Here is a 25850-nt window from a genome sequence, read left to right as displayed (position 1 = left end):
ATTGCAAGGCAGATTCTTAACCACTGAACCACTAGGGAAGTCCCTATTTTTAGTCTTTTGAGGAGCCTCTGTACTGTTTTCCATAGTGGCTGCACCAACTTACATTCTTTGAGACACTTTTGACAGTGAAACTGGATGCTGATAATCACTGCCAGAACAAACAATGTAGCCTGGGCCTGCCCCTGGCAAGCCTCACCTATAGGACCTGAAGGACCTTGGATTATACTCTGAGTGAGCTGGGAAGGACTTGGTGTGTTCTGAGCAGGAGGTTGACGTGGCATGCCTTTTAGTGGGGTCACTCAGCTGCTGGACTGTAGGGTTTGAGGGTGGAGGCATACAGACCAGACAGAGGTGTGGTGGCCAGGACAAGGTGGAGGCCATAGAAGTGTCAGAAGAAGCTGGGTTTGGGTAGGTTTTGAAGGTTTAGATGAAGGGACCTGCTGATGCATTAAATGTGGGGAGAGGAATCCAGAATGATTCCAAGATTTGTGATCCGGGCAGTTGGAAGGCTGGAATTACAGTTACTGAAATGGGGAGGATGGGGAGGAGCAGGTTTGGCAGGAAAAATCAAGAGTTTGGTTTCAGGCCTGTTGAGTTGGAGATGTCTCTCTGGTCTCCAGGAGGGGGAGTGGATTCATCATTCAGAGACACAAAGGTGGACTTCAAGGGGTGTGCAGGGGCAGCTAGGGAAGCCGTCCTCATTCAGACGGGATTCCAAGGACTGGATGAGATTGCAGAGTAGGGGTGTGTAGACAGGTAACGGAAGGGGTTCCAGACTGAACCCCAAGGTGGGCTGGGCTGATGTGAAGGTAGGAGCAATGAAGGGTGCTATTAGCCAGAGGACCGAGCAGTGGCCGGAAGCGGGGCAGTGGGGCTTGCAGGGGTCATCGACTTCTACCTGGTACACGTCTGCACTCTGGCACTGGGAGAGGGTGGTGCTCACAGGCTACTTTCATTTTAGTGAAACGCTTCTGTGTTCCGGGTGGGAACCAAGGCAGGTGCCTGGGTGGGGCTCAGAGCTGGAGACAACCCAGCTTGCCCCATAAAAGCTATGACTCCTTGGGAGCAGTGACTCCCTTCCCTTCCCAGGCCCAGCAGCTCCGCCTGCTTCCCAGAACACCTGCTCTGGATGCTCCTCCACCACGAGGTCTTCCTGGACTGCCAGGATCCTTCTCTGTGAACTCCAGGGGCCTCGCTGTACCCTGAATGGGTGAGGCAGACCGGGGCTGAGGAAGCAGGGCTCACGGGGCTACCAGGACAACTGTGAACTTTGAAGCCAAACAGGACTAGTCTAGTTGGAATCCCAGTTGGGCCATTTACGGGATCTTGAGCAAATCTTGTAAACTCTTTAACCTCAGTTTTATTATTTGAAGAATGGGGAGAGGAACATTTACCTTACAGGGTTAGTGTGTGTTGGATATTAATGAATGAAATATGCAGGGGTGGAGTAAACAATCAGTAAACAGTAGCTGGGGGCCCCTGGTGCTGAGGGAGCCATCTTTTATCCTGCCTACAGGGAGGAGATGTTGCTTTAATTCATTCACAGACCTAATTATTAATAATCTTCCTAAGTGAACAATGGGGTGGTGGTGGCGAGGCGAGTTGCCTGAGGCCCTGATAGGTTAAAGAACTTGCCCAAGGTCACACAGCTAGAAGTGAGGGGGCTGGGGCTCGATTCGATTCCAGACCTTCCCGGCTCCTGCACTGGTTCTTCGCACAGAGCCGGGCAGAGCGGCTACCGTGTACATACTAGATGCTCAATAAATCCAGTAAGTGACCACGGTGCAGCATCCACTTTCCTTCCACAGGTCTCTTTTTAAGCTTCCTTCCCACTGTGAGCCATTTAGTATAACCCTTGCAACTCTAACAAGCTGATCCAAGAAGCCACTTCAAAATCAATATGAGACTGTGCCTTCTTTGTGCGAAGCCTGCGTGTGTTTTTGTGCACTGGTGAGCTCCGAGGAAACTAGTGCTGTGCTCAGCCTGCTCAGGGGAATATTTGCATCTTACTCTCCAAATTGCCTACAACAGGCTCTTTGAAAGACGGAACACATATTCCCCTAAGACCTGGGAATGCTAAACAGTTAATAGATCCCCAAGGGTCTTCTGTGTTACTAGGATACTGACCGCTATCATGGGTCATTAAATATCAAAGTTTAAGCTCAGGAGGCCAAAAAAATAATCTCAGTTCTCTGTGCCTCACTTGTCTTCACAAGTACCCCAAGTGGGAGAATGTTCCAGAAACCATTTCAGTATCACGCAGGTGAAACGAGAGTTGCTTGGACCTAAAGTCTAAGATCTCAGAGGTCGTGATCACAGCAGGTCTTGGCTCGGTGGCCGCAAGCCCCCCTCCTAGTCTTTGGAGTGCGGTTGGGTCCTGGCTCCTCTCCAAAGCTCTCTCTCTCACTTTATCCTTTTTCCAGAAGGATCCGCATTCTGTCCGGTTTGGAGCATGAACTCTTGAGTTCCTCTTTGGTCCCTGCTGGACCTTGATGTGTTGGCTTGCTGAGGTTCTTTTCTTTTGAAGATTTTTTTTTTTTTTAATGTGAATCATTTTTAAAGTCTTTATTGTTTGTTATAGTATCGCTTCTGTTTTATGTTTTGGTTTTTTGGCCTCGAGGAACGTGGGATCTTAGCTCCCGGAGTGAGGGTATGAGCTAAGTCACTCAGTTGTGTTCCACTCTTTGTGACCCTATAGACTGTAGCCCTCCAGTCTCCTCTGTCCATGGGATTCTCCAGGCAAGAATATTTCAGTGGGTTGCCATGCCCTCCTCCAGGGGATCTTCCCAAGCCAGGGATCGAACCCGCATCTTTTAAGTAGCTTCCTGACCAGGGATCAAACCTGCACCCCCTGCACTGGAAGGCGGAATCTTAACCACTGGATCACCAGGGAACTCACTCACTGAGATTCTTTAAGACACCCTGGGCACACGGATTCAGGTTGGGTGACCGTGCTTCTCAGCTCTGTTTTTGTTGTTCAGTTGCTAAGTTGTGTCTGATTCTTTGAGACCCCATGGAGCTCAGTGTCCTCAGCAAAAAGTTGGCAGAGTGAAGCCCCCACCCCCTTACATAGTGCCATTCTGGGGATGTTTATCCTGGAAGTCTTTGCTGCCAGGGGAGCCGCTTGGAAACCCTTAGCTTTCCACCCGCTCTGCGTGTCCTTGACATGTGGGGATTTCAGAACTCAGCCAGCCTCTCAGTAATTCCGTGCTGCCCCCATGTCTGTATACTGCTGGGGCTGGCTGTCCCTCTGTCCAGTGTGGTCTGTGGCTCAGAGGAGGAGAGTGTGGGGAACAGTTGGGGGGTGCAGGGTGAGGGCACAGCCTGGCTACAGGGTCTTGGAATGAAACTTTATCCTCTGGAGCTATTTGCGCATCTCTGGCCAGCATTCCTGTTATCCTGGCTATACATAGGCTAGACAGAGTAGTATAGATTGGTCCTGCCGGTCATTTCAACAGCAAATTTAGCCAATTTGGTGAGGCTAAGACAATGGCAATCTGTGAAACCGATAACATAGTGTCAGATTAACAATGTGGCTGTTTGGCCTGGGTTTCCAGGAAAGATGAACTGCGGCAGACATGCTGTTGCCTTGGTCAGACCACAGAGCCTGACTTTGGGTTCCGAAAGTTTGGTTGCTGACGCATCAGATGATCAGTGGATTTCATCAGATTTTCAGTCTTCTACTCATTGCCCTTTCCCCTGTAGACCTGGAGCTGGTGTTTTCACGGTTCGAGATATAAAAACCCTATATTAATAGTTTACTTTTATATAAATTTATTTGTTTTTTAATTGAAGGATAATTGCTTTACAGAATTTTGTTGTTTTCTGTCAAACATCAACATGAGTCAGCCATTTAATCAGCCATCGTAGAGGGTTTCATTGCATTTGTGAAGCTGAGAGTAGCCTGGGAGAGACTCTCTTGGGGTATTTAGTTCAGTAATGTCAGCGCTTATGGAGATATTTTAATAACTACACTGCAGCCCAGTGAGCAGAGTCTTATTTGTGAAGGTAGAAAACAGACAAGGTCAACCAAGTTTCTGCTTGGGTCCTTTCCCACCAATTCTAAATTCCTCCTTATTATCAAATATACTTACATTTGTTCATTTTTTGTAAGTTTTAAAATTAAAAAAAAAATTGACCATGCCATGTAGTGTGTGGAACCTTAGTTCTCTGACCAGGGATTGAACTGGCACCCCCTCAAGTAAAAAGTCAGAGTCTTAGCCACTGGACCACCAGGGAAGTCTCTGTTTGTTCATTTATTTTAAGAAGTTGTTGTTAACCCAGAGAAAAGGATATTTTTTCCTTCTGTCTGTCAATAGAATGTAGATAGATAGCCTAGCAAAGGAATATTTAATGTGCTTGTGGATATTTCTGTGAAAGTGAAAGTCGCTCAGTCATGTCCAACTCTTTGGGATCCCATGGACTATACAGCCCATGGAATTCTCCAGGCCAGAATACTGGAGTGGGTAGCCTTTTCCTTCTCCAGGGGATCTTTCCAACCTAAAGATTGAACCCAAGTCTCTTGCATTGCAGGTAGATTCTTTACCAGCTAAGCCACAAGGGAAGCCCTGTATATATAGATAAATGTTTTCTTAATAAAGATGTTTAGAGGACAAGCTATGGTAAAAATGATGAAAGTTATTTCAGTAAAATCATCAGTCATTCATTGAATGTCTTCATTTTTTTTAATGCCATTATTTACAAGCATATCTAGTGCAGTTGGATTTGTTCCTTAAAGTTGCTTTCTTTTGCACTTCAACCACTTTTTAGATCACCTTCTGGAAAACATCATACAAAAGTAAGTTTGAATAAACATTTGAGTGTTATGCATTATAATAGACCAAGTTTATTTTTTACTTAAAATATTTATATTTATTTATTTGATTAATAATTAATTAAAAAATGTTTGCTCCTTGGAAGAAAAGCTGTGACCAACCTAGACAGCATATTAAAAAGCAGAGACATTACTTTGCCGACAAAGGTCCATCTAGTCAAAGCTGTGGTTTTTCCAGTAGTCATGTAGGGATGTGAGAGATGGACTACAAAGATAGCTGAGCACTGAAGAATTGATGCTTTTGAACTTTGGTGTTGGAGAAGACTCTTGAGAGTCCCTTGGACTGCAAGGAGATCAAACCAGTCAATCCTAAAGAAAATCAGTCCTGAATATTCATTGAAAGGACTGATGCTGAAGCTGAAACACCAATACTTTGCCACCTGATGCGAAGAACTGACTCATTTGAAAAGACCCTGATGTTGGGAAAGATTGAAGGCAGGAGGAGAAGGGGATGACAGAGGATGAGATGGTTGGATGGCATTGACGATTCAATGGACATGAGTTTGAGCAAGCTTCAAGAGTTGGTGATGGACAGGGAAGCCTGGCATGCTGCAGTCCATGAGGTTGCAAACAGTCGGACACGACTAATCGACTGAGCTGAACTGATGTATTTGAGGACTTCCCAGGTGGTGCAGTGGTGAAGAATCTTCCTGCCAATATAGGAGACAGGGGTTCAATCCCTGGGTTGGGAAGATACCCTGGAGTAGGAAATAGCAACCCACTCCAGTATCCTTGCCTGGGAAAATCCCATGGATGAAGGAGCCTGGTGGGCTCAAATCCATGAGGCTGCAAAGAGTTGGACACAGCTGAGCAACTGATTAGCAGCAGCAGCATTTATTTATTTGGCTGCACTGGGTCTTAGCTGTGGCATGCGGGATCTAGTTCCCTGACCAGGGATTGGACTTGAACCTCTTGCATTGGGAGTGTGGAGTCTTAGCCACTGAACCACCAGGGAAGTCCCTCCCAAGGATATTCTAATTAATCCACACTCCCATCCTCCCCATATTCTGTGAAGTCTCTTAAGCATTATGGAGCTAACTCCATGGTGTATGTCTATACTTTCAGCTGTGTCTGCATTTATGTGCCCCTGCTTAAAAAATATGCCTCTCAGACAAGTCTCAGATACTTTTGTTTTAGGAATCATGGTCAATTATTGAGTTAAGCCATTTTCACATGGAAGATTCAGAAAATCCCCCGTGATGAGACTCCTCACTCCCCCTACCTGTTGTTCTAGTGAAACCACAGGAGTCTTACCCCCTTTGACACCATAGGGACACCCGGCCCAAGCTGAGGCTCTTTCCTGGGAATTTGTGTTCCGAGCGGAGACACACAGGGTTTGGAGCATTGTTAGCTGGTAGGGACTCCATCGCTGCCCTGGTTTGGCCTGCTTGTGTGCTTCTCCTGATTCTGTGGGCCACACTTGTAGTCTTTCCTGAGGTCACCTCGCGTCTAAGTTAGGAAGGGAGGGAGAGAAGGAGGGAAGACAGGCAGGCATACCTTTGATGCTAACTGAACATACTGTCTTGAGGAAGAGCCAGTTTTTCCAGTTCTGGATTTTGGCTCCCAACCCATCTCCGTTGTGGCCACGTTACATATTACAGTATGCGGCTTGCAGCCCATGCGACTTCCGGGGGAGTTCAAGACAGCCCAGATGGCCTCCACCCCCTGTACTATGTTGATGTTACAGAAACCTCAGCTTGCACTCACAGGTTCATAATGCTTGCTCTGAGCCTCCGTACCTGTCTCCCTGAGGACCAGTTTGTGGACTGCTGTTGGCACTGGGCTGCAGTTCCAGGGGCCCAGGCAATGTCGCCTCTCTCTGAGGCTGGGTTGTATTGAAGTTGCTTGTTTCCACACAGGCTGGTGGACTAGGACGTCACTGTCCCTGAGGAGGGCCCATCCTGGGTCCACTTGGAAGTTCTGTTCCCCCTCCTAACCTGTCACCGGGGAGGCGACTCTCAGGTGAACATGAGGTTCCCACTGTGTCTCTACCATGAGGGTGGCAGCCTGATCCCCGCCCCCTGGCCTGTCTCTGGAAGAACAGACAAACATTTAGGCAGTTTAAGAGAGTGGGTTTTCTTTTAGTATTTCTTTCTGGCTGCACTGGTTTTGTTGCTGCACGAGGTCCTTCTCTAGTTACGATGAGCGGAGGGCTAATCTCTAGGTGTGGTGCGCGAACTTCTCATTACCGTGTCTTCTCTCGTTGCAGAGCATGGGGGTCTACGAGCGTGGGCTTCCATAGTTGTGGCTCGTGGGCCCTAGAGCGTGCAGGCTTAAGTCGTTGCAGCTTACAGGCTCTATAGCTTTGGCTCAGAAGTTGTGACATAGGGACTTCTTTGCTCCTCAACATGTGGAATCTTCCCGGGCCAGGGTTTGAACCTGCATCCCCTGACTTGGCAGGTAGATTCTTATCCTCTGTGCTGCCGGGAGAATCCATTTTTAGCAGTTTAAAAGACAGTGCCTTCCGGAAAGAAGGCAGGGATTGGAACCTACACTTGCCCACCCGTGTTCAGAGCACAGTGGCCGAAGGTAGATATGACCCAGATGTCCATCAGCAGATGAACAGAGAAACAAAATGTGGTCCATCCATACGATGGGATGTGGTCCAGCCTGCACAAGGAAGGAAATTCTGACACATGATACCATGTGGATGAACCTTGAAAACATTAAGTGAAAGAAGGTCAAATATTGTATGATTCTACTTAAATGAGATGTCCAATGGTCAGATTCATAGAGACAGGAAGTAGCATGGTAATTCTAATTCCAACCGATTTACATGGTGGGAATATAATAATGAGACCTGGTTCCTGCCAGCATGGTGCTAATGGTCGGCCCTCTTCCAGAGTGGGTGCAGCCAGGTCCTCCCCCACCCAGGCTCCCTGTAGCCCACTGAATCCCACAGCCACAGGTGAGTATGGTGCTGTGATGTGATGAGCATTGAGCCCTTGGCTCTAGCCTGGGCTTACCCAGGCTCCTCTTTGACATTGTTAGGCAAGTCCGTTAACTAGGCTGTGGGTCTCTGTGACCCATCAGCAAGGTGAACACGACTCATAGTGTTGCAGAAACCAGTAATTGAGAAACCAAGCACCACATTCAGAGAGTTGGAAACTCAGGTTTATTACACCAGTGGGCTCAGAGGAGTTAACAGCCCAAGCTCTGAGCCCTGAACAAAGGGGTTACAGAGTTTTTATAGACCTACAATAGTGGGCAACACTAGCTGCTAATACACTTGTTTAAGCTAAGGGGTTTCACGGTTGGGAACAGCAGTCAAGATGGGGAAGGGGATGCCTAACCTTTAACCAGACAGGCGTGATTAAGCAGGCTTTCAGGGCTGGAAAATTTCAAAGAGCAGGACAAGGGTGGCTGAGATAATCTCCAGTTCCTAGTATTGTTAAGTCCCCACTTTCTGAGACTAGGTGACCTACATGATCCAGACTTTATAAGGAGCAAGCTGAGTTTCAGAGGCAGAACGAGCAGGACGTTATGTAAAATTTTAACTTTTCCTCTTCAATAGGATCGGGATAAGAGAGATCGGGATAAGACAGATAAGAGAGCTCTGATCTGATGGATCCCATGGATGGATCTGGATGGTATGGGATGCCAGCTCGGGGCTGGGGATAGCACGTGGCGATGGCCTCCATCCTAAGTGTGGTATCACCCTTGGGTGATATTCCGGGCACAAGGAATGCAGGCCCCAGGTTCTCCGTTGGAGACCAGAGCAGCTGTGGGCATGCCCTTCTTCCCCACTCTTTGCTTTCCTTCCCAGGACAGGTTACAACAACCTCAGCTTGACTTTGGCAAGTCAGCTCCATCAGACCTTCCCCCCAGCAGCTGGCAGCCCTTCAGGTCAGACCCTGCATCTTCCTTGCCCTCAGGCTGATGGAGAAGGGAGAAGCGAGATGCTTGAAAGAGTTGTTGTTTTCAGCGGAGACACCTGGGGGGAGGGGCCTGCGTATCCTTGGCTCCAGGTACCAAACCAAGTCCCTCCATGGACCTTGGAAACTGTCTTAGCCTCAGGGTTCCTCTCTCTTCCTCCTTCCTTTGGATTCTGTTGTTTTCCCACTCAACAAACAAAGGATACTTGTTAGGAAATATTTTTTAACAATGAGCCGGGACTTCCCTGGTGGTTCAGTGGTAAAGAATCTGCCTGCCAATGCAGGAGACGTAGGTTCAATCCCTGATCTGGGAAGATCTACATGCCATGGCACAGTTAAGCCCATGCACCACAACTACAGAAGCCCAAGTGCCTAGAGCCCATGGTGGCTCCAAACGCCAGGGCTTCCGTGGGCCACATCAGGTCTTCAGGGAGGTCCTGTCTGCTGGGCTGACTCCAGGGTTTTCTTCTGTCTGTGTTGCCTCTCTTGAACTCTGGGATCCTAGAGACTGGTTCTCTGATCCCAAGAAATGTTAGTAGAGCACTTTGTCTGAGGTTCCCGCAAGTCTGGGAGATAGTCACAGGATCATGCCATTAGCTCCCGTGAACCCAGCTCCCCAGCATGCACGTGTCTGTCGTCTGCTTGTGCTCACCCTGCGTGGGGTGGGGCCCGAGCCCAGAGCAGGCACAGGAGGCCACAGACACATCAGTCCCTTCATTCACACGACGTCCATCCCAAGTGCACCTTGAGTGAGGGATGAGAAAGACTCCACTTCTACCTTTTTCTCCATCGCAACACTTAGCTGAGCTCCAAGGATATAACAGGTGCTCAGTAAATGCCTGGGGATTGGTTGGTTCATTGATTCATGCTCTTCCCAGTCTGCCGACTGCTTACCCTTGACCACCTCTAAACTCCCGCTTTTCTCCAAGACAGGAAAGGGTTGTCCCTCTGCTTCTCCACGTTTAGAAGCTGGTCTGTGTCCCAGTCAGGAGGGATGACTGGACAAGACAGTCTCACCTGAGGAGTCCTCGTCCATGTCCACCCACCCGAGTTAAGTGGGTCTGGGCCCGCTTTAGAAACCCTGGACCCTGTTGTGTGTCCGTGTGCTGAGCTGCTTCAGTTGTCTCTGACTCTTTGTGACCCCATGGACTGTAGCCCGCCAGGCTCCTCTGTTCATGGGATTTCCCAGGCGAGAGTACTGGAGTGGGTAGCCATTCCCTCCTCCAGGGGATCTTCCTGACCCAGGGATCAAATCCGAGTCTTTTACGTCTTCTAAATTGGCAGGCAGGTTCTTTACCACTATCACCACCTGGGAGGCCCCCCTGGACCCTGTTACCTTTAGATTTTCCAGAAACCATCATATTTCATCAAGCGTCTTTGTCAAAACTCCCCCAGACAGAACTGTGTGTGTAGCTGTGACTGTGCTGTATAGACCTGGACGTGTACCCAAGGGCCTGAAAGGTTGTCGGTTCTGTTTTTTTCTTTGTCACGGTGATGGTGATGATGACAATGTCCCGGAGGTGCCCTGGGGCCTGGCCAGACCTTCAGGGAGGTCGATGTGGGTCAGTCCATGGCTGGAGGGTGGCAGAAAGTTACAGGGCGGGTCTGTGTGCAGGTACATCCTGTGCTCCCCAAGCAGAGCACAGAAGACAAAGGGCATTTGCTCCCTCCCTCCGTCTCCTTGCTTTATCCATCCCCTTAGAGCCTTTCACTCAGATCTGGGAGTCCAGGTGAGCAGGACATGGCAGCAGGGCTAAAGTGCCCAGCACGTCCCTGCACAGCTCCATCGCCCCCTTTGGGTCCCCTCAGGCAGCCCAGGTAGGGCGGTAGGGACAGTCCCTGGTGTCTGGTTGGCAAGCCCCCACCTACCCTGCTCATCCAGGCCCCGCAGCAGCTCCCGGCTGGTTCAGTTGGTTCGGCGGGATGCTGGGGGTGGTGAGAAGCTAGCTCGGCAGGGAGGAGGGGGCAGCTGGCTGTTTGACTCTGAGCACAGCATCTGGAGCGGGCGGCAGGTGGGGAGGGGAAGAGGCTCTTTGGGGCCCTTCCTGTATCTCTGCTTATCAAATCAGAGGGTCTGGGGAGACTTTGGGGCCCCACGCATCTCCCATCCCATACCCCCTTCCCATCCGTACACCTGAGCTCCGAGAGAGCATGACCCATGGCTGCTGCATGGCTTGCCCTTGTGTTGAGAAGCACGAGGCTCAGAGACCAGGGCAAGGGTAGCAGGCCTGTGTGCAGATGCTTTCTGTCCAGTTTTCCAGCTCTTCGGGGTTGTTTGGGTCTTTCTGGGCTTCCCTGGTAGCTCAGATGGTAAAGAATCCGCCTACAATGCAGGAGACCCCAGTTCAGTCCCTGGGCCAGGGAGATCCCCTGGAGAAGGGATAGGCCATCACTCTATTATTCTTAGGCTTCCCTGGTGGCTCAGTGCCACGAGGTGGCTCTGTCTGCAATGTGGGAGACCTGGGTTGGGAAGATCCCCTGGAGAAGGGAATGGCTACCCACTACCATATTCATGCCTGGAGAATCCCCATGGACAGAAGAGCCTGGGGTCGCAAATAATCAGACACGACTGAGCAACTAAGCAAGCAGGCATGGCTATTTTGGGGCTTGTTTGGGGAGGTGTTACTGGCTAAATTGGAGGGGCGGGGAGCTAGTGGGGGAGGTGTGGGGGTGAGTAAGAAGCGATGGTGATGGTGGTGGCAGAATTGGATCAGATTCTCAAGTGTGTCCCCTAGAGAGCGTGGAATTTAGGATTCAGGGTTCAAACCCTACCTGCTATCCCTGTGACTTCAGTGAGGTTTTTGTCCTCTAAGCCCTGTTTTCCTCTAGGCTTGTTGTCCTGAATAGAGTCATCTATATTTCTTTTACCATAAACATAAGTACGTGTATGACCCGTACATGCTAAGGTTGCAGTAATAATCGTTCCTCTTGCATCAGGTCCCCGGGGTGTCACGACTGGAAAGGAAAGGCAGTGTCTTTGCCGTCTGAGACTCTCTCCCAGGTGACAGTCCCTGGCTCCACCCCTGGCTGTCTGTGCCACCTTGGGTTTCTGGTGGCGCCCGGGGCCTGCTGGCGTCCAGCCACAGCAGCTTTGCTCTGCAGGGCCCATGTGACTGGCCCTCAGGTGCACGCCAAGGTCAGAGTCAGTCTTGCTTTCTGGTCCCGGGAAGCAGTGCTGGTTCCCAGCCTTGGTGGAGCCGTGCCCAGGCGTCACGACCTCCCGTCCCCTGGACAGCCTGCTGTTCTCCGGTGGGACGAGGGCTCTTTCTCTGCTTGGCTCCTCCAGGGTTCATCACCTTGTCTCTGTACAGATGCTGAGCTTCTTAGCAAATCGTCTGCGTTCACCTCGGGTCTTTGGGTCCTTTACCCGCCCTCCTGGCTCGTCCTTCAGCCCCGCCTTCCTGCGACCCTCGAGGCTCAGGCCTTCCCGTCTTACAAAGTGTATCTTAGCTCAGGGCAGACGCCAGCCCATTACAGTGTGGTCCTGCCCAGGCCGGAGATGGTCCATCACCCCTGCCTGCCGGATGCACACCCCCCGCCATGCTTGCCCCTCTCCTTTGACTCCCGTCCTCCCCATCTCAGGGATGGCAACTCCAGTTTTCCAACTGCCAGGGTGCAAATCCGGAATCATTTTTTAAAACTGGAATTTAATTGTTTACAATATTGTGTTAGTTTCTGCTGTACAAGGAAGTGAATCAGCCATATATATATATATATATATATATATATATATATACCTGTAATCTGCTCCCTCCTGAGCCTCCCTCCCTCCGCACCCCCCTTCCCACCCCTCTAGGGCATCACAGAGCGCCAGGCTGAGCTCCCTGTGCCATACAGCAGCTCCCCACTAGCTCTGTTTTACACGTGGTCGTGCACACGCCGCGCTGCTCTGTCCCTGTGTCCCATCCTCCCCTTCCCCTGCTGTGTCTGCAAGACCGTTCTCTGCATCTGCGTCTCTAGGCCTGCCCTGCAAGTAAGTTCATCTGTGCCATTTCTCTAGATTCCTCATATATGTATTAATATAGGATATATTTTTTTTCTCTTTCAGACTTACTTCATTCTATATGACAGACTCTAGGTCCATCCACGTCTCTGCAAATGACCCTATTTCATTCCTTTCAGTGGCTGGGTACTATTCCATTGTGTTTGTGAACCGCATCTTTTTTAACCATTTATCTGTCATTGGATATTTAGGTTCTTTCCATATCCTGGCTATGGTAGATGAAGCTGCAGTAAACACTGGGGTACATGTGTCCTTCTGAATCGTGGTTTTCTCGGGATATATGCCCAGTCGTGGGATTGCTGGGTCATACGGGAGTACTGTCATATGGTCATATGGGAGGACTTCCCTGGTGGGTCAGAGGTTAAAGCATCTGCCTGCAATGCGTGAGACCTGGGTTCGATCCCTGCGTTGGGAAGATCCCCTGGAGAAGGAAATGGCAACCCACTCCAGTATTCTTGCCTGGAAAATCCCATGGACAGAGGAGCCTGGTGGGCTACAGTTCACGGGGTAGCAAAGAGTCAGACACAACTTAGCAACTTCACTCAAGGGAGTACTGTGGTTGGTTTTTTCAAGGGAACCTCCATACTGTTTTCCATAGTGGTTTGCATTCCCACTGATGGTGCAAGAGGGTTCCCTCTGAGTCATTCTTGATTCCTCTCCCCATGTCCAGTCCATCAGCTGAACCTTCACCAACGACCAGATCTGTCTGAGCAGCCAGGAGCTGCCTCTCTCCCTCATGGGAACATCTCTGCGGACCACGTGACAATACCAGCAAGAAACTCAGACCAGAGACCAGGAGAAACGAATGCAAGTTTCAGATCTGCCAAAAGTGCATGTGTGCTAAGTCACCTCAGTCGTGTCCAAGAAGAGCCTGGAGGGTTACGGTCCACGGGGTTGCAAAGAGTCAGACACAACTGAGCAACACGTGACCAATGTTGAAATATTGAGCTGCAATGTGTTAACTGCTTGTTGTGTTCCAGACACCGAGTCCTTTACACGGACGATCTTATTCACTGTGTGACTTCAGTTTTGTGTCCTTTCATCTCTAAGGAAGATGACAGTTCACAGGGAGGTGGTGAGGATTCAGTGAAATAATGCACATGAGAGTTTTTTTGGGGAAAAAAAAAAGATAATAAAGGACCGTGGGCTGTGCATATGCCGTATTTTCACCAAAGAGATGAAGAGATGATCTCTAGGCCTTTGAAGAGTCCATGCTGTGCAGGGGAGGGGTGTTGGCAGCTTAGGGGCTGATGCTGAACTTGATAGCCCAGATCTGTGAGGGCAGAATGTGAGGCCCGAATGTGAGGCCCGTTGTTGGTGTTTGTCTGTCACCTGAGATCGGGGTGTCTGTCTCCTGGCACAAATGTGACACCTGGTGCAGGAGAGACAGGCCCTGGCAGCTGGCACTCTGGCCGGGAGTGGGAGTTCTCTTAGCTGAGGGCAGGTGACAAATGTCAGTAGTTGAATTGGCACATTCTTTAGCTCCTGGTCCCTGCAGAGAGGCTGATCAGGGCTGAGGACTCTACGAGCAGAGTGAACACAGGAAAAGCCCCGCACAGTGCCTGATGCCTACTATGGACTCAGTGAATATTAACAGGGGTGGAGGGTAGGGGGGAATAGGTGGAGGGGTGCAGGGAGCAGCCGCGCAGCAGAGAGGAGACTGTCTGTACCCTTACCACAGAGTCACTGCTGGCCTGCAGTCTGCCTGCTCTGTACGGAGAGGAGACAGCAGCCACTGGCTGTCTGTAGTTTGCAACATTCTGAAGTGGCTGAGTTCATGTCTTCAGCAGCTGTTGTTGGAGGAAGGAGTGTTAACTGTGTCCAGCCGCACACCAGGCCTGACGGACATCACTGGCTCCTCGTGGCATTCCCGTGGGGCAGGTGTCATCACCCCCACCAGCCGGGGGAGGAAACCAGGCCAAAGAGCTTCAGCTAGTTGCTCATGCGATCCGACCACCGTTTCTCATGGAGGAAAGCCAGAGACACCTTTCTGACTCCAGAGCCTTCTTGTCTTTTCCATACTGTGACATCTGCAAAGAGCATTTCCTGCTCCTTGAATTGCTAACCTGGGCTGTTGACTGTCTCGCTCCAGGTATTTCAAAGCCATGTACCTAACGGGGCCCTGTGTCTGTGACCCAGGCAGGGCCCAGTTAGGTTTAACCACTGGCCTCCCCTCCCCTCAGTGTATTTGTCCTTGTTCACTGGGAAACCCACCTCTTACCCTCTTTTAAAGAGAAATAAAGGGACTTCCCTGGCAGTCCAATGATTAAGACTCCACACTTCCACTGCAGAGGATGCAGGTTTGATCCCTGGTCAGGGAACTAAGATCCTGCATGCCATGCAGTGCAGCCAAAGAAAAAAAAAGAAGCAAAGGAGACACCTGTTGGTGTCCCCAGACTTTTGGACTCAGTGGGAGGAGAGGGTGGGTGGAGAGAATAGCATTGAGATATACACATTCAGTTCAGTTCAGTCGCTCAGTCGTGTCCAACTCTTTGCGACCTCATGAACTGCAGCACACCAGGCCTCCCTGTCCATCACCAACTCCCGGAGCCTACCCAAACTCATGTCCATTGAGTCGGTGATGCCATCCAACTATCTCATCCTCTGTTGTCCTCTTTTCCTCCTGCCCTCAATCTTTCCCAGCATCAGTTCAGTTCAGTCGCTCAGTCGTGTCTGACTCTTTGTGACCCCATGAACTGCAGCACGCCAGGCCTCCCTGTCCATCACCAACTCCCGGAGTCCACCCAAACCCATGTCCATCATGTCGGTGATGCCATCCAGCCATCTCATCCTCTGTCATCCTTCTCCTCCTGTCTTCAATCTTTCCCAGCATCAGGGTCTTTTCCAATGAGTCAGCTCTTCCCATCAGATGGCCAAAGCATTGGAGTTTCAGCTTCAACATCAGTCCTTCCAATGAATACCCAGGACTGGTCTCCTTTAGGATGGACTGGTTGGATCTCCTTGCAGTCCAAGGGACTCTCAAGAGTCTTCTCCAACACCACAGTTCAAAAGCATCAATTCTTAGGCGCTCAGCTTTCTTTATAGTCCAACTCTCACATCCATACATGACCACTGGAAAAACCATAGCCTTGGCTAGACGTACCTTTGTTGGCAAAGTAATGTCTCTGCTTTTTAATATGTTGTCTAGGTTGGTTATAACTTTCCTTCCAAGGAGCAAGCGTATTTTAATTTCATGGCTGCAATCACCATCTGCAGTAATTTTGGAGCCCAAAAAATAAAGTCAGCCACTGTTCCACTGTTTCCCCATCTATTTGCCATCAAGTGATGGGACCGGATGCCATGATCTTAGTTTTCTGAATGTTGAGCTTTAAGCCAACTTTTTCAGTCTCCTCTTTCACTTTTATCAAAAGGCTCTTTTGTTCTTTGCTTTCTACCATAAGGGTGGTGTCATCTGCATATCCGAGGTTATTGATATTTCTCCTGGCATATTACCATATGTAAAATAGATGACCCATGCGAGTTTGGTGTATGATGCTGGGCACCCAAAGCTGGTCCTCTGGGACAACCTAGAGGGATAGGGCGGGGAGGGAGGTGGGAGGGGTGTTGAGGATGGAGGAGACACATATATGCCTGTTCATACATGATTCATACATTCATACATGATTCATACTGATGTATGGCAAAACCCATCACAATATTGTAAAGTAATTATCCTCCAATTAAAGTAAATAAATACTTTTTTAAAAAAGAGAGACAGAAGTAGAGCCAGGCACAAGTTAAAGGTGACAGACAGATTGAACTCGAAACTGTCACAGTATGGGAGAAAGACCATGGTATAGAGCTCAGCTCAGTTGCAAAGACAGCAAAGGCAGCCGGGGATTCACAGCGCATAGGCAGAGTGAGGGGTCAGCGGATGGGAAGTGACCAGGAGGAGCCATCAGGCTGGGGGATTCCTGCCAGCAAAGCCTAACAGGACCCTGGCTACCTATCAGGTTCAACTATCAAGGATAGGGGGAATTCTGTAAGCAGATTTAACAGGATTCTTCCTAAAACCTGGGTGGGGCAGGCCAAGGACAGGGCCCAGGGACAAGGCCTAGTCAAAAAGAGAGCTCAGAGGAGCCCATCCAGAGTTTGGTCCAGGAGCAGGTGTTCCTTGTCCCTTCCCAGCAAACACAAGGACAGGGCACGATGAGATCACAGTGAGAGTCCATTGACCATGGGGCAAGTCATCTCGCCTTCTGTGTGACTTCCAGGAGCCAGAGAATTTGGCTGGAACTGAAGACAAGTCTGGGAAAGAATGTGGGTGTGAGACACACAGGAACCCCTGTGTGTGAGAATGTGGTGCATTGTGTTTTCAGAGTTGTGTTCTCATGCCTGTGTCTACAAGGAGATGGTCTTCAGTCACCGCACAGAGTCAAGGAACAGGTGACCCAATCGTCCCCAGGCAGAGACAAGGCAGTGCCTGTCCAGCCTCCCCTCCCACGGTGTGAATCACATGTCCCCTAGGCCCCCTGCCCCAGCCACTAACCCAGAGCCCCCGGGGCCTAGGTAGAGACGGGGCTCCATCATTAGTGGTGTCTGAGCGGGGTTAGTGGGGGACAAGCATCTCTCCTGTGAGCTCGTGCAGAAAGTCAGGACCAGCTCCGGAACATTCTTCCTCCTTTTGCCCCCCTCCCCTGTCCTCATCTCACATCACCAGCCCCAGAATCCTGCTTCCCTAAAACATCTCTCTGCATTGAACTAGTATGACCTGTTTCTGCCTGCCAGCTAGCCCGCCATGGAAACAGCAGAGACCTTGATGCGGTGGGATAAACCTGCAAAAGTCTCAATAAACACAACAGCAGCAGATGGCTAATGTCTGCATAGAAACCCAGGGGCACCAATCTCCAGCTAAGACCTCTGCCTGCCAGATTCCCCACAGTCTTCCCCAGACAGCATCCCCAGGAGAAAATGTAGGCTGGACGAGGAAAGACTGGCCAGTGAGATAGACAGGCTGTCTGGGCTGACCCTGGCTTTGCAACAACAGTGGACTCTGTGACCTTCAGCTCTCGGCGTCTCTTTCCCCATCTGTGCAGTGGGGTAATCAGACCTGGCTCATCTCCCCAGGTTCTGCAAGGCTCAGATGAGATCATGCCTTGGAGGTGCGAAGGAAACCCTGAGGGGCCACCCCCAGAATGTAATTGGGCAAGAAAAGCCCCCACTGCACCCCACTTTCCAGCTCCCTCTCCCAGAGTCACTCACACACACACCTGGGCAAAATGCTGGTGTCTACCTGCTGTGGCCTGTGTTTGTGGGCTGTGTTCTTTCCTCTGTGTCTGCTTGGCTAGCGGTGTCTCTATCAGTGCTGGTGTGGAGGTCCTAGGATGCTTCAGCCTCTGGGCAGCTCTTGGCTCCTAGGGGCCAGTGATGCCAGTCTCACTCTCATGCAGCACCCGCTGTGGTGTCCTGGGGGGTCATTTAAAAAACATTTATGTATTTGCTTTTTTGGCTGTGCTAGGTCTTAGTTGTGATACACGGGATCTTTAGTTACAGCATGGGAACTCTTAGTTGCGATAGGTGGGATCGAGTTCCCTGACCAGGGATAAAACCCTGGCCCCCTGCATTGGGAGCGTGGAGTCTTAGCCACTGGACCCCCAGGGAAGTCGCTGTCCTAGGGGCATCTTGAGGAAGCTGTTGCAGAGGTTCCTGCACCTTTGCAGCGAAGTGGTTTCCGTCCGAACTATAGTGGTTGCCCCGATCCATGACATGACTTCACTTTTAATGTTCCCATTACCCAGGGTCAACCACAGTCTGAAAATATTAAATTGAACATTCCAGAAATGAGCGATTCATAAGCTTTCAGTTGTGTGCTGTTCTGATCAGAGTGATGAAATCTCTCACTGTCCAGTCCTGTCCTGCCCAGGAGGTGGGCCACCCTCTTTCTCCCCCACATCCCACCCTTGGTCTCCTAGTGGCCATCTCGGCAATCAGACTGTCCTAGCATCGCACTGCTTGTGTTCGAGTGACTCTTACTCTACTTAATACTGTCCCTGAAGTGCAAGAGTAGTAATGCTGGGGATGTGAATTTGCCAAAGCGAAGCCTTAATGTGCTGCTTCCTTTTGACCACGCCATGTGGCCTGTGGGATCTTAGTTCCCCAGAGCAGGGATCGAACCTGTGCTCCCAGTAGTGGAAGTGCAAAGTCTTAACCACTGGACCACCAGGGAAGTCCCTTAAAGTGCTTCTTTTAAGTGAAGAGGTGAAACCTAATAAAGAAAAAAAAAATCATATACTAAGGTTGCTAAGATCTACAGCAAGAGCAAATCTTCTACTCCTGAAATTGTGAAGAAGGGAAAAGAAATTTGTACTGGTTTTGCTGTCAAACCTGAAACTGCTCAAGTTATAGCTTCAGTGTGTGATAAGTAAGTGCTCAGTTAAGATGGCAAAGGCATTCACTTTGTACAGTAAAATATTTTGAGACAGAGTGACTCATATAACTTTTATTACGATACACTGTATTATTGTTCTATTTTACTTTTCATATTGTTAATCTCTCACCGTGTCTAATTAAACTTAATCATAGGTGTGTAGGAATAAACAGCATATATATGTAGTTTGATACTATGTGTGGTTTTAGGATATCTGCTGGGGGGGGGTCTTAAACGTACCCCTCATGGACAGGAGGTCGACTGTGTTTGCTGCCCAGATAACTGGGGTTCCATTTCCTCACCTGAAATGAGGACTAGGGGGTCTTGTTTTTTTCTTGGCTGCACCGAGTTTTAATTGTGGCATGTGGGATCTAGTTCCCTGACCAGGGATCAAGCCCAGGCCCCCTGCACTGGGAGCCCAGGGTCCCAGCCACTGGACCCCCTGGGAGGTCCTAAGTAGGTGGTCTTGAAAGCCTCTCCCAGCTCCTGGAAGCCTGTGATTCTGGCTCATGTTTCCACATATCAAAGTCTCCGTCCTGCTCACCTGGGAGCGGCCCCAGGCCCCCATGGACATCAGTGCTGATGGCTGAATTCTGACTCTCCCACCCCACCCTCGGCAGCCCCTCTGTGTGATGGTGAATGCGTGCGTGTCCCCTCGTTCTCACTGCGGTGTGGCTGTGACCTTCTCAGGTTGTGCATGAGGGCACAGGCGTCAGCCGGCTCATAGCCTCCAGGTCAGTCCGGGAGGAGCCGGTCCTCGAATCTCACGACTCCGGCTGTTGCTAGATCCGATTGGTGGGCGCCAGGTCCTGGATCACCCTTTCCTGCCCCCACCCCTAGCTCTGGCCCATCCAGCTGCCCAGCAACTAGCAGTGGGCAGGGGGAGGGCCTCCCAGTCAGACAACCCCGCCAGCTCCCTGGCTTGGAAGAGGGAAAGTTGCGGAGGGAAAAAGCTTAGCTCCACCGTCCTGTGAGACTCTTCCTTGGTTTTTGGGCGAATTAGGCCTGGAGAGGCAGCCTGTGGTGGTCACCGCGGCAGGACAAAGCTCCGCTTTCACCCGGCCTGGCTCCCTCTCTGACTTAGGAAAGACAGCAAATCCCAACAGGAGATGAGCTCATGTCCTCGCTTTCTGCCATGTTGACCTTGGCCAAGGTGTAACTGTCTCCCAGCACCCCCACCCCCACAGCCAGCCGTGAGGAGCAGCAGAAGGAATACCATTCCCTCAGTTTTCCTGCCCTGAGTCTCACGGATATATGCGGTCTTCAGGTCATACTGACCTTGTTCCTCTCTTCCTCTTTCCCCTCCTCAGGGTACGGCAGCTGGAGGGAGCTGGCCAAGGCTCTGGCCAGCAGAAACATTCCGGCTGTGGACCCGAATCTGCAGTTCTACCGTCCCCAGAGGCTGGGCCCCAAGGTACGTGGCAGGGTCAGCTGTCCCCTTGCTGCTGCCTTAACTCGGGTCCCCCACCCGCCCACCCACATAGCCCTGAGGGCATCCTCCACTTTCCTGTGTTAGGAGAGGCAGAGCAGAGGGACGCCCTGGATGGCAGACTGGCATCCTGGGCTCTCCTACCTTGTGGGTAGAGATATCCATCCTGCCCTCCCTCCTCAAAGCCTTTATTATGTCTTCAAGATGCCCAAGTCTGAGCTGTCCAGGGATGTGGCCTCCATCTCTGCAAGAGCAGGGGCTGGAGGAAGGACCAGCACGTCTCGCCTCCTGCTAGGATGACTGGGCTGGTCCTCCAGTCACAATCCCGGATGCTGGCAGCTAAGAGTCACAGATGATGTGGTAGACAGACACCCCTCCCTGAAAATAGCTGCAAATAATGGAGCATTTTCCTGATAGTGTTTCTTGGGCTGCTGGTCCCCAGAAGCAGCTCTGGGTGGGGGTTTGGGAACTCAAGGCCAGTTCAGCTTGGAGCCGTAAGGTTGAGCTTCTGAGCCTAGAATAGATACTGCCCCCAGGGCTGGACCAGAGCCTAACTGACCCCATGGATCTACAGGGTAGGGAAGAGTTAGGGTGTCCCCAGGGGGACAAATGTTAGGATAAATGAATTGCACCCTAAGGGGGTGTAGAGGAAGAGGGAGGCAGGGTCCCTGTCGTCAGGAGAGCCTGGTCTAATTAGAAAAGAATGCTTTTGGTATGGGAAGACTGAGAAAAGTCAGGAAAGCAGAAACATCCCAGAAGTATACATTGGAGGTGTGTTGGTGAGGGACAGTGTGTGGACCAGAAATAGGAATGTCCTTAAGTTGACAAGCTTCTGACAGCAGGACTATGTCTCTTGACCCTCTGCATCCCCTCAGGCACATTCAAGGGGCCCCGGTCCTATTGCCCCCTTCATATTCCCACCAAGTTCATTCTTCTCTGTTCTGCCAGGACCCAGGCTCAGCACGTGGTGGGAGTGGAAACAGCAGCTACCTGAAGTGGAATAAGCCGGTGCCCTGGCTCTCAGAGGTGAGGCTGCTCCTTGAAAGGCAGGGTTAAAAAAACAGTGTTGATATTAGTAGGTCACTCCAGAGGCCACAGAGCATTTTATTCTAGTGGTTATTATTAAAGTTTTTCATCTAGGGGCTTCCCTGGCGGTCCAGTGGTTAAGACTCTGCACATCCACTGTAGGGGGTTTGGGTTTGATCCCTGGTTGGGGAACTAAGATCCCACATGCAGCTCAGTGCAGCCAAAAAAAAAAGTTTTTTGTTGTCTAATTTGAAGAAAAAAGTTAGAGTTCCAGGCTGATTGAATTTTCTTCCTTAACTAACATAGAGAAGTAGTTATTATTAAAGTTTTTCACCTAGGGGCTTCCCAGGTGGCGCAGTAGTAAAGAATCCACCTGCCAATGCAGGAGGTTCAATCCCTGGGTTGGGAAGATTCCCCTGGAATCCACTCCAGTATGCTTGCTGGAAAATCCTGTGGACAGAGGAACCTGGCAGGCTACAGTCCGTGGGGTCACACAGAGTGGGACACGAGTGAGCAACTAAGCACAAAAGTACTACCGCGTGCCAGGCTTTGTATGTAACCTGTCAGCTTTATGACCCAGTGGGACAGCATAGTGTCCTCATTTTATGGGTAAGAAAAGTAAAGCTCAAGAAAGCTATGGGACTTTCATGTCTATGCCAGTCCCCAGTCGTAAAATTCGGCTTCCCAAACTGTCTTTCTTGGACCATTAAGTCCCATAAGATACTCCAGTCAGAAAGGAATCCATTGTGAAATATGATTTAAAATCTATAGACATCCACTTCCTGAAAATACATGTTAGTACATGAAAGATGCTGAGTTCTGTCATCCTCTATTTGACTTGATTTCTCCCAACACGTACCAAATTTATTCACCTCCCAAACTGCCTTTTTCCATTCAACTTTGGTGCTCTATGAAACCAGTGCACTGAGGGACTATATACTAGGAAACTCTTGCTTTAGAAAATTTTTATAGGAAGCGGTCAAACGTGTGAATAAAAATTGTCATAACCATCATCACACCTCTTGTTTATGTTGGACTGGACAGATTCTTTTTCTCTTGGTATAGAAACAGAGGCTCGCAGGTTTATTACAGACACAAGATTACCTGGAGTAAATGCTTGTGCAGACATTCCAGAGCAGCATAGTGATTTGGGGGTGAACATTTTCAATTTGGGCGTCGGACCATGCAACTTGTCCAGGCCTCTCTTGGCCGGGTGGTGGCGGCCAGCCAGTTGTCTTCATCCACACCTATCACAGGTTGGTCTCTACCGCCTGGGTGATTTCCTTTCCAGTCCACCCATTTGCTGCGGGGCGAGAGTGAAGGCGGTGGTGTTATTCGAAATATGATGGTAGGTTATCTACCGTGAAATTGCCTCTGGTTAAATCCTGAGAGAGTGGATCACATCACTGGCATACCTGTACCAGGTGACATCATCGGGTAATTAGGCCCCACCCCACCTGGAGATAGTACTGTGAAAACCACTGGTCCAGCGATTCAGCCTTCTCTCCTTTGAGGCCAGTTTGGATCATTTTTCTTAATGAATCAATTATTTTGAAAGATTGTAACTACATCATAGTCTGCATTTATTAATCATTAATTTTCCCGCTTTTCTTGGCCAGTCAAAGATGGAGATGTATATGATCTGCTTGCATGCTCTGTTGTGTCTAACTCTTTGTGACCCCATGGTCTATAGCCTGCCAGGCTCATCTGTCCATGGGATTTTCTAGGCAAGAATACTGAAGTGGGTTGCCATTTCCTCCTCTGGGGGATCTTCCCAATCCAGTGATCGAATCCCCGTTTCTCGAATTATGGGCAGATTCTTTACCACTGAGCCGTCAGGGAAACTCTGGAGATATATCTATATATATCTCGATGAAAACAGTAACAAGTAGTAAATAGTGATTAAAATGTGGTTAACTTTTAAAAGGAATAGTTGATCTTTTAGTAAGTGTGTTTAGCCTTTTGGTGGTAAATGCCTGATTTCCACTGACTTTGGTATTTTATTATTAAAAGTGGCTTTTTACAGCGAATTCCCTGGCAGTCCAGTGGTTAGGACTCCATGCTCTCACTGCCGAGGGCCGGGATTCAGCCCCTGGCTGGGGGAACTAAGATCCTACAAGCCACGCAAAGCAGCCAAAAAAAAAAAGAAGAAAAGAAAGTGGCTTATAAAATCCTCCTCACAACTCTCATGAATCTTCAGGGAATCACCAATCTAGTCTTTTCATTTCATCAATGAGGGCACTTAGGTCCTGATGGTTTAGATACCTCACACATGCAGTCGTCCAGCTGCAGTGGGGCCCTCCCCTCTAGCCCTCCGTGGGGCCCTCTATTCCCTCTCCTTGCCTGTCTCCTGCCTTTGGACCTACAGTTTCAGCAGGAAGTGCTTTACTGCGCATCTGCTGGCTGTCCGGGGCTGTCAGGCTGCACTGTTATCATCCCTTTCTGGGCAATGGCTTCCAAAAGGGTTGACCAGTCATTCTGCAAGGTGGCATAGCTCCTGCCACCCTCCCCTGTGGGTGAGCATGGACAGAACATGGGAAGGCTGCCTGTGGTCTCTTCTTTGACCAGCTTCCCTCCCCAGCCTTCAGCTGGCAGCTCAGAGTCTCAGAGGCCAGAAGTGGCTCTCCAGCCCAGCAGGCTTAGTCATCGCTCTGCTGTTCAGATGGGGAGTGGACAGCTGGCGGGCTGGGCTTCATGACATAACTGCCCTCAGAAACCGTCCTGTCAGCTAAAATCATGAGACTCTGACTAGCAAACCCCACTAATTAACAAACCTCAATGGCAGTGCATTCACTTACCGTCGGTATTCAGTCTACTGACCGAACACTGTCTGCTACTCTGCTCCCCCTACAAAGCCAACATCGTTACAGGAAAGAAATGTGATGGATACAGAGTCAGATCAAAGCAAGTTGGAGTCCACGGGTCATGTCGCGTGGGCTCCGTGACTTGTTATCTCTCTCCGGAGGGCTGGGATTCTGACTTCCCTTCTCAGGCTCTACCCCACCCCTTTTTTTCCTCTAACAGTTTTATTGAGATATAGTTCATATACTGTGTAACTCATAATTTTAAAAATATGAATTTGTTGTCAGTGATGGGTCTTAGTTGCAGCATTCCAGCTTAGTTGCTCCAGTTGCATGTGGGATGTTGGTTTTCTGACCAGGGATTGAACCTGGGTCCCCTGCATTGGAAGGTGGATTCTTAACCTCTGGACCACCAGGGAAGTCCCTATAATTCACCCAATTAATGGTTACAAGTCAATAGCGCTTAGTATATTCATAGAGTGGTCATCCATAACTATCAATTTAATATTAATAGGTTTTCATCACCACTAAGGGAAACCCCTCACCTAATAGCCTCACTACCCCCAGTCCCCAGCCCCCAGGAAATGCTAGTCTAATCTGTCTCTCTGGATCTGCCCATTCAGATAGACTCTCTCTATATGAGGACTCTCTTCATATAGAGAGACTTGTACTGTATGTGGCCGTCTTGTCTGGCTTCTGTTACTTAGCATTACGTTTTCAAGGCCCATCCGTGTGGCAGCGTTTGTATCAGAACTTCATTCCTTTTTCTGGCTGAGTAATCTTCCCCTGTGTGGTTGGACCTCGTTATCTCATCCTCGGAAATGGGTGTTTGGGCTGTTTCTGCTTTCAGGTCCTGGGAATAATGCTGCTGTGGACGTTTGTTTGCAGATCAGACCTGCCTTTTTTCAGGGCCCTGAACCCCCACCGTCACACATGCGGAAGTATGAGCCACCTGTGCCAGGGTTACTGCAGAGGCTGAGATGCAGAGGGTTAGGGTTAGGGTTAGCCCCCTCAAATGGGGGTAATGTCCCCCACTAGGATTTCACCAGATGGGGCTCTGGTCCCTTCCTCCGTCCAGAGAAATCTCTTATCCAGAGTTGGGAGCCCCTTGATTCCCAAGAGGAGCTCACTTGAGGGGCATGTATGAGCAAGAATCAAGAGGCAGTAGAGACTCTAAACAGGAGTCCGGAGTGCAGGTCTCAATTGTCCTGCTGGGTGGAGGTCACATGGTCCTGCCAGGTGTGCTGGTCTTGAAAGTGTGAATCTGCCCAAGCAGCAGCCTGGTCCACGCTCATACCAGTGCTGGGCTGCCCCACTGCCCCGGGGGGTGGACCACCTTCACGCCCTCTGCGTCTCAGCCTCTGCAGTAACCTGGCGCAGGTGGCTCGTACTTCCGCATGTCTCTCTCCTCCAGGGACCCCTTTCCATCTTTGCATCAACACTGGTACAAACATCTCCAGTGCTTATAGGATAAATGAAGGAACATATGGCGCCAGGCTTAGCTGCTCTGAGCAC

The 25850-nt window shown here is 50.0% G+C and overlaps 1 protein-coding gene across 2 annotated transcripts in view; it reads left to right on the top strand.

The window, feature by feature from the left end:
* B4GALNT3 (beta-1,4-N-acetyl-galactosaminyltransferase 3) overlaps nt 1–25850 on the top strand; it is a 96529-nt gene that overhangs the window by 51517 nt on the left and 19162 nt on the right. For both annotated transcript variants that reach the window (XM_025283003.2, XM_025283002.2), the window contains exons 2-3: nt 20390–20493; nt 21457–21534. In XM_025283003.2, the coding sequence (XP_025138788.1) occupies nt 20390–20493; nt 21457–21534 (182 nt within the window). The remainder of the gene's footprint in view (nt 1–20389; nt 20494–21456; nt 21535–25850) is intronic.

The sequence above is a fragment of the Bubalus bubalis genome, chromosome 4, assembly GCF_019923935.1.
Source record: "Bubalus bubalis isolate 160015118507 breed Murrah chromosome 4, NDDB_SH_1, whole genome shotgun sequence".
NCBI lineage: Eukaryota > Metazoa > Chordata > Mammalia > Artiodactyla > Bovidae > Bubalus > Bubalus bubalis.
Note: the sequence above shows the minus strand (reverse complement) of the source record. Positions and strands in the feature narration are given on the sequence as shown.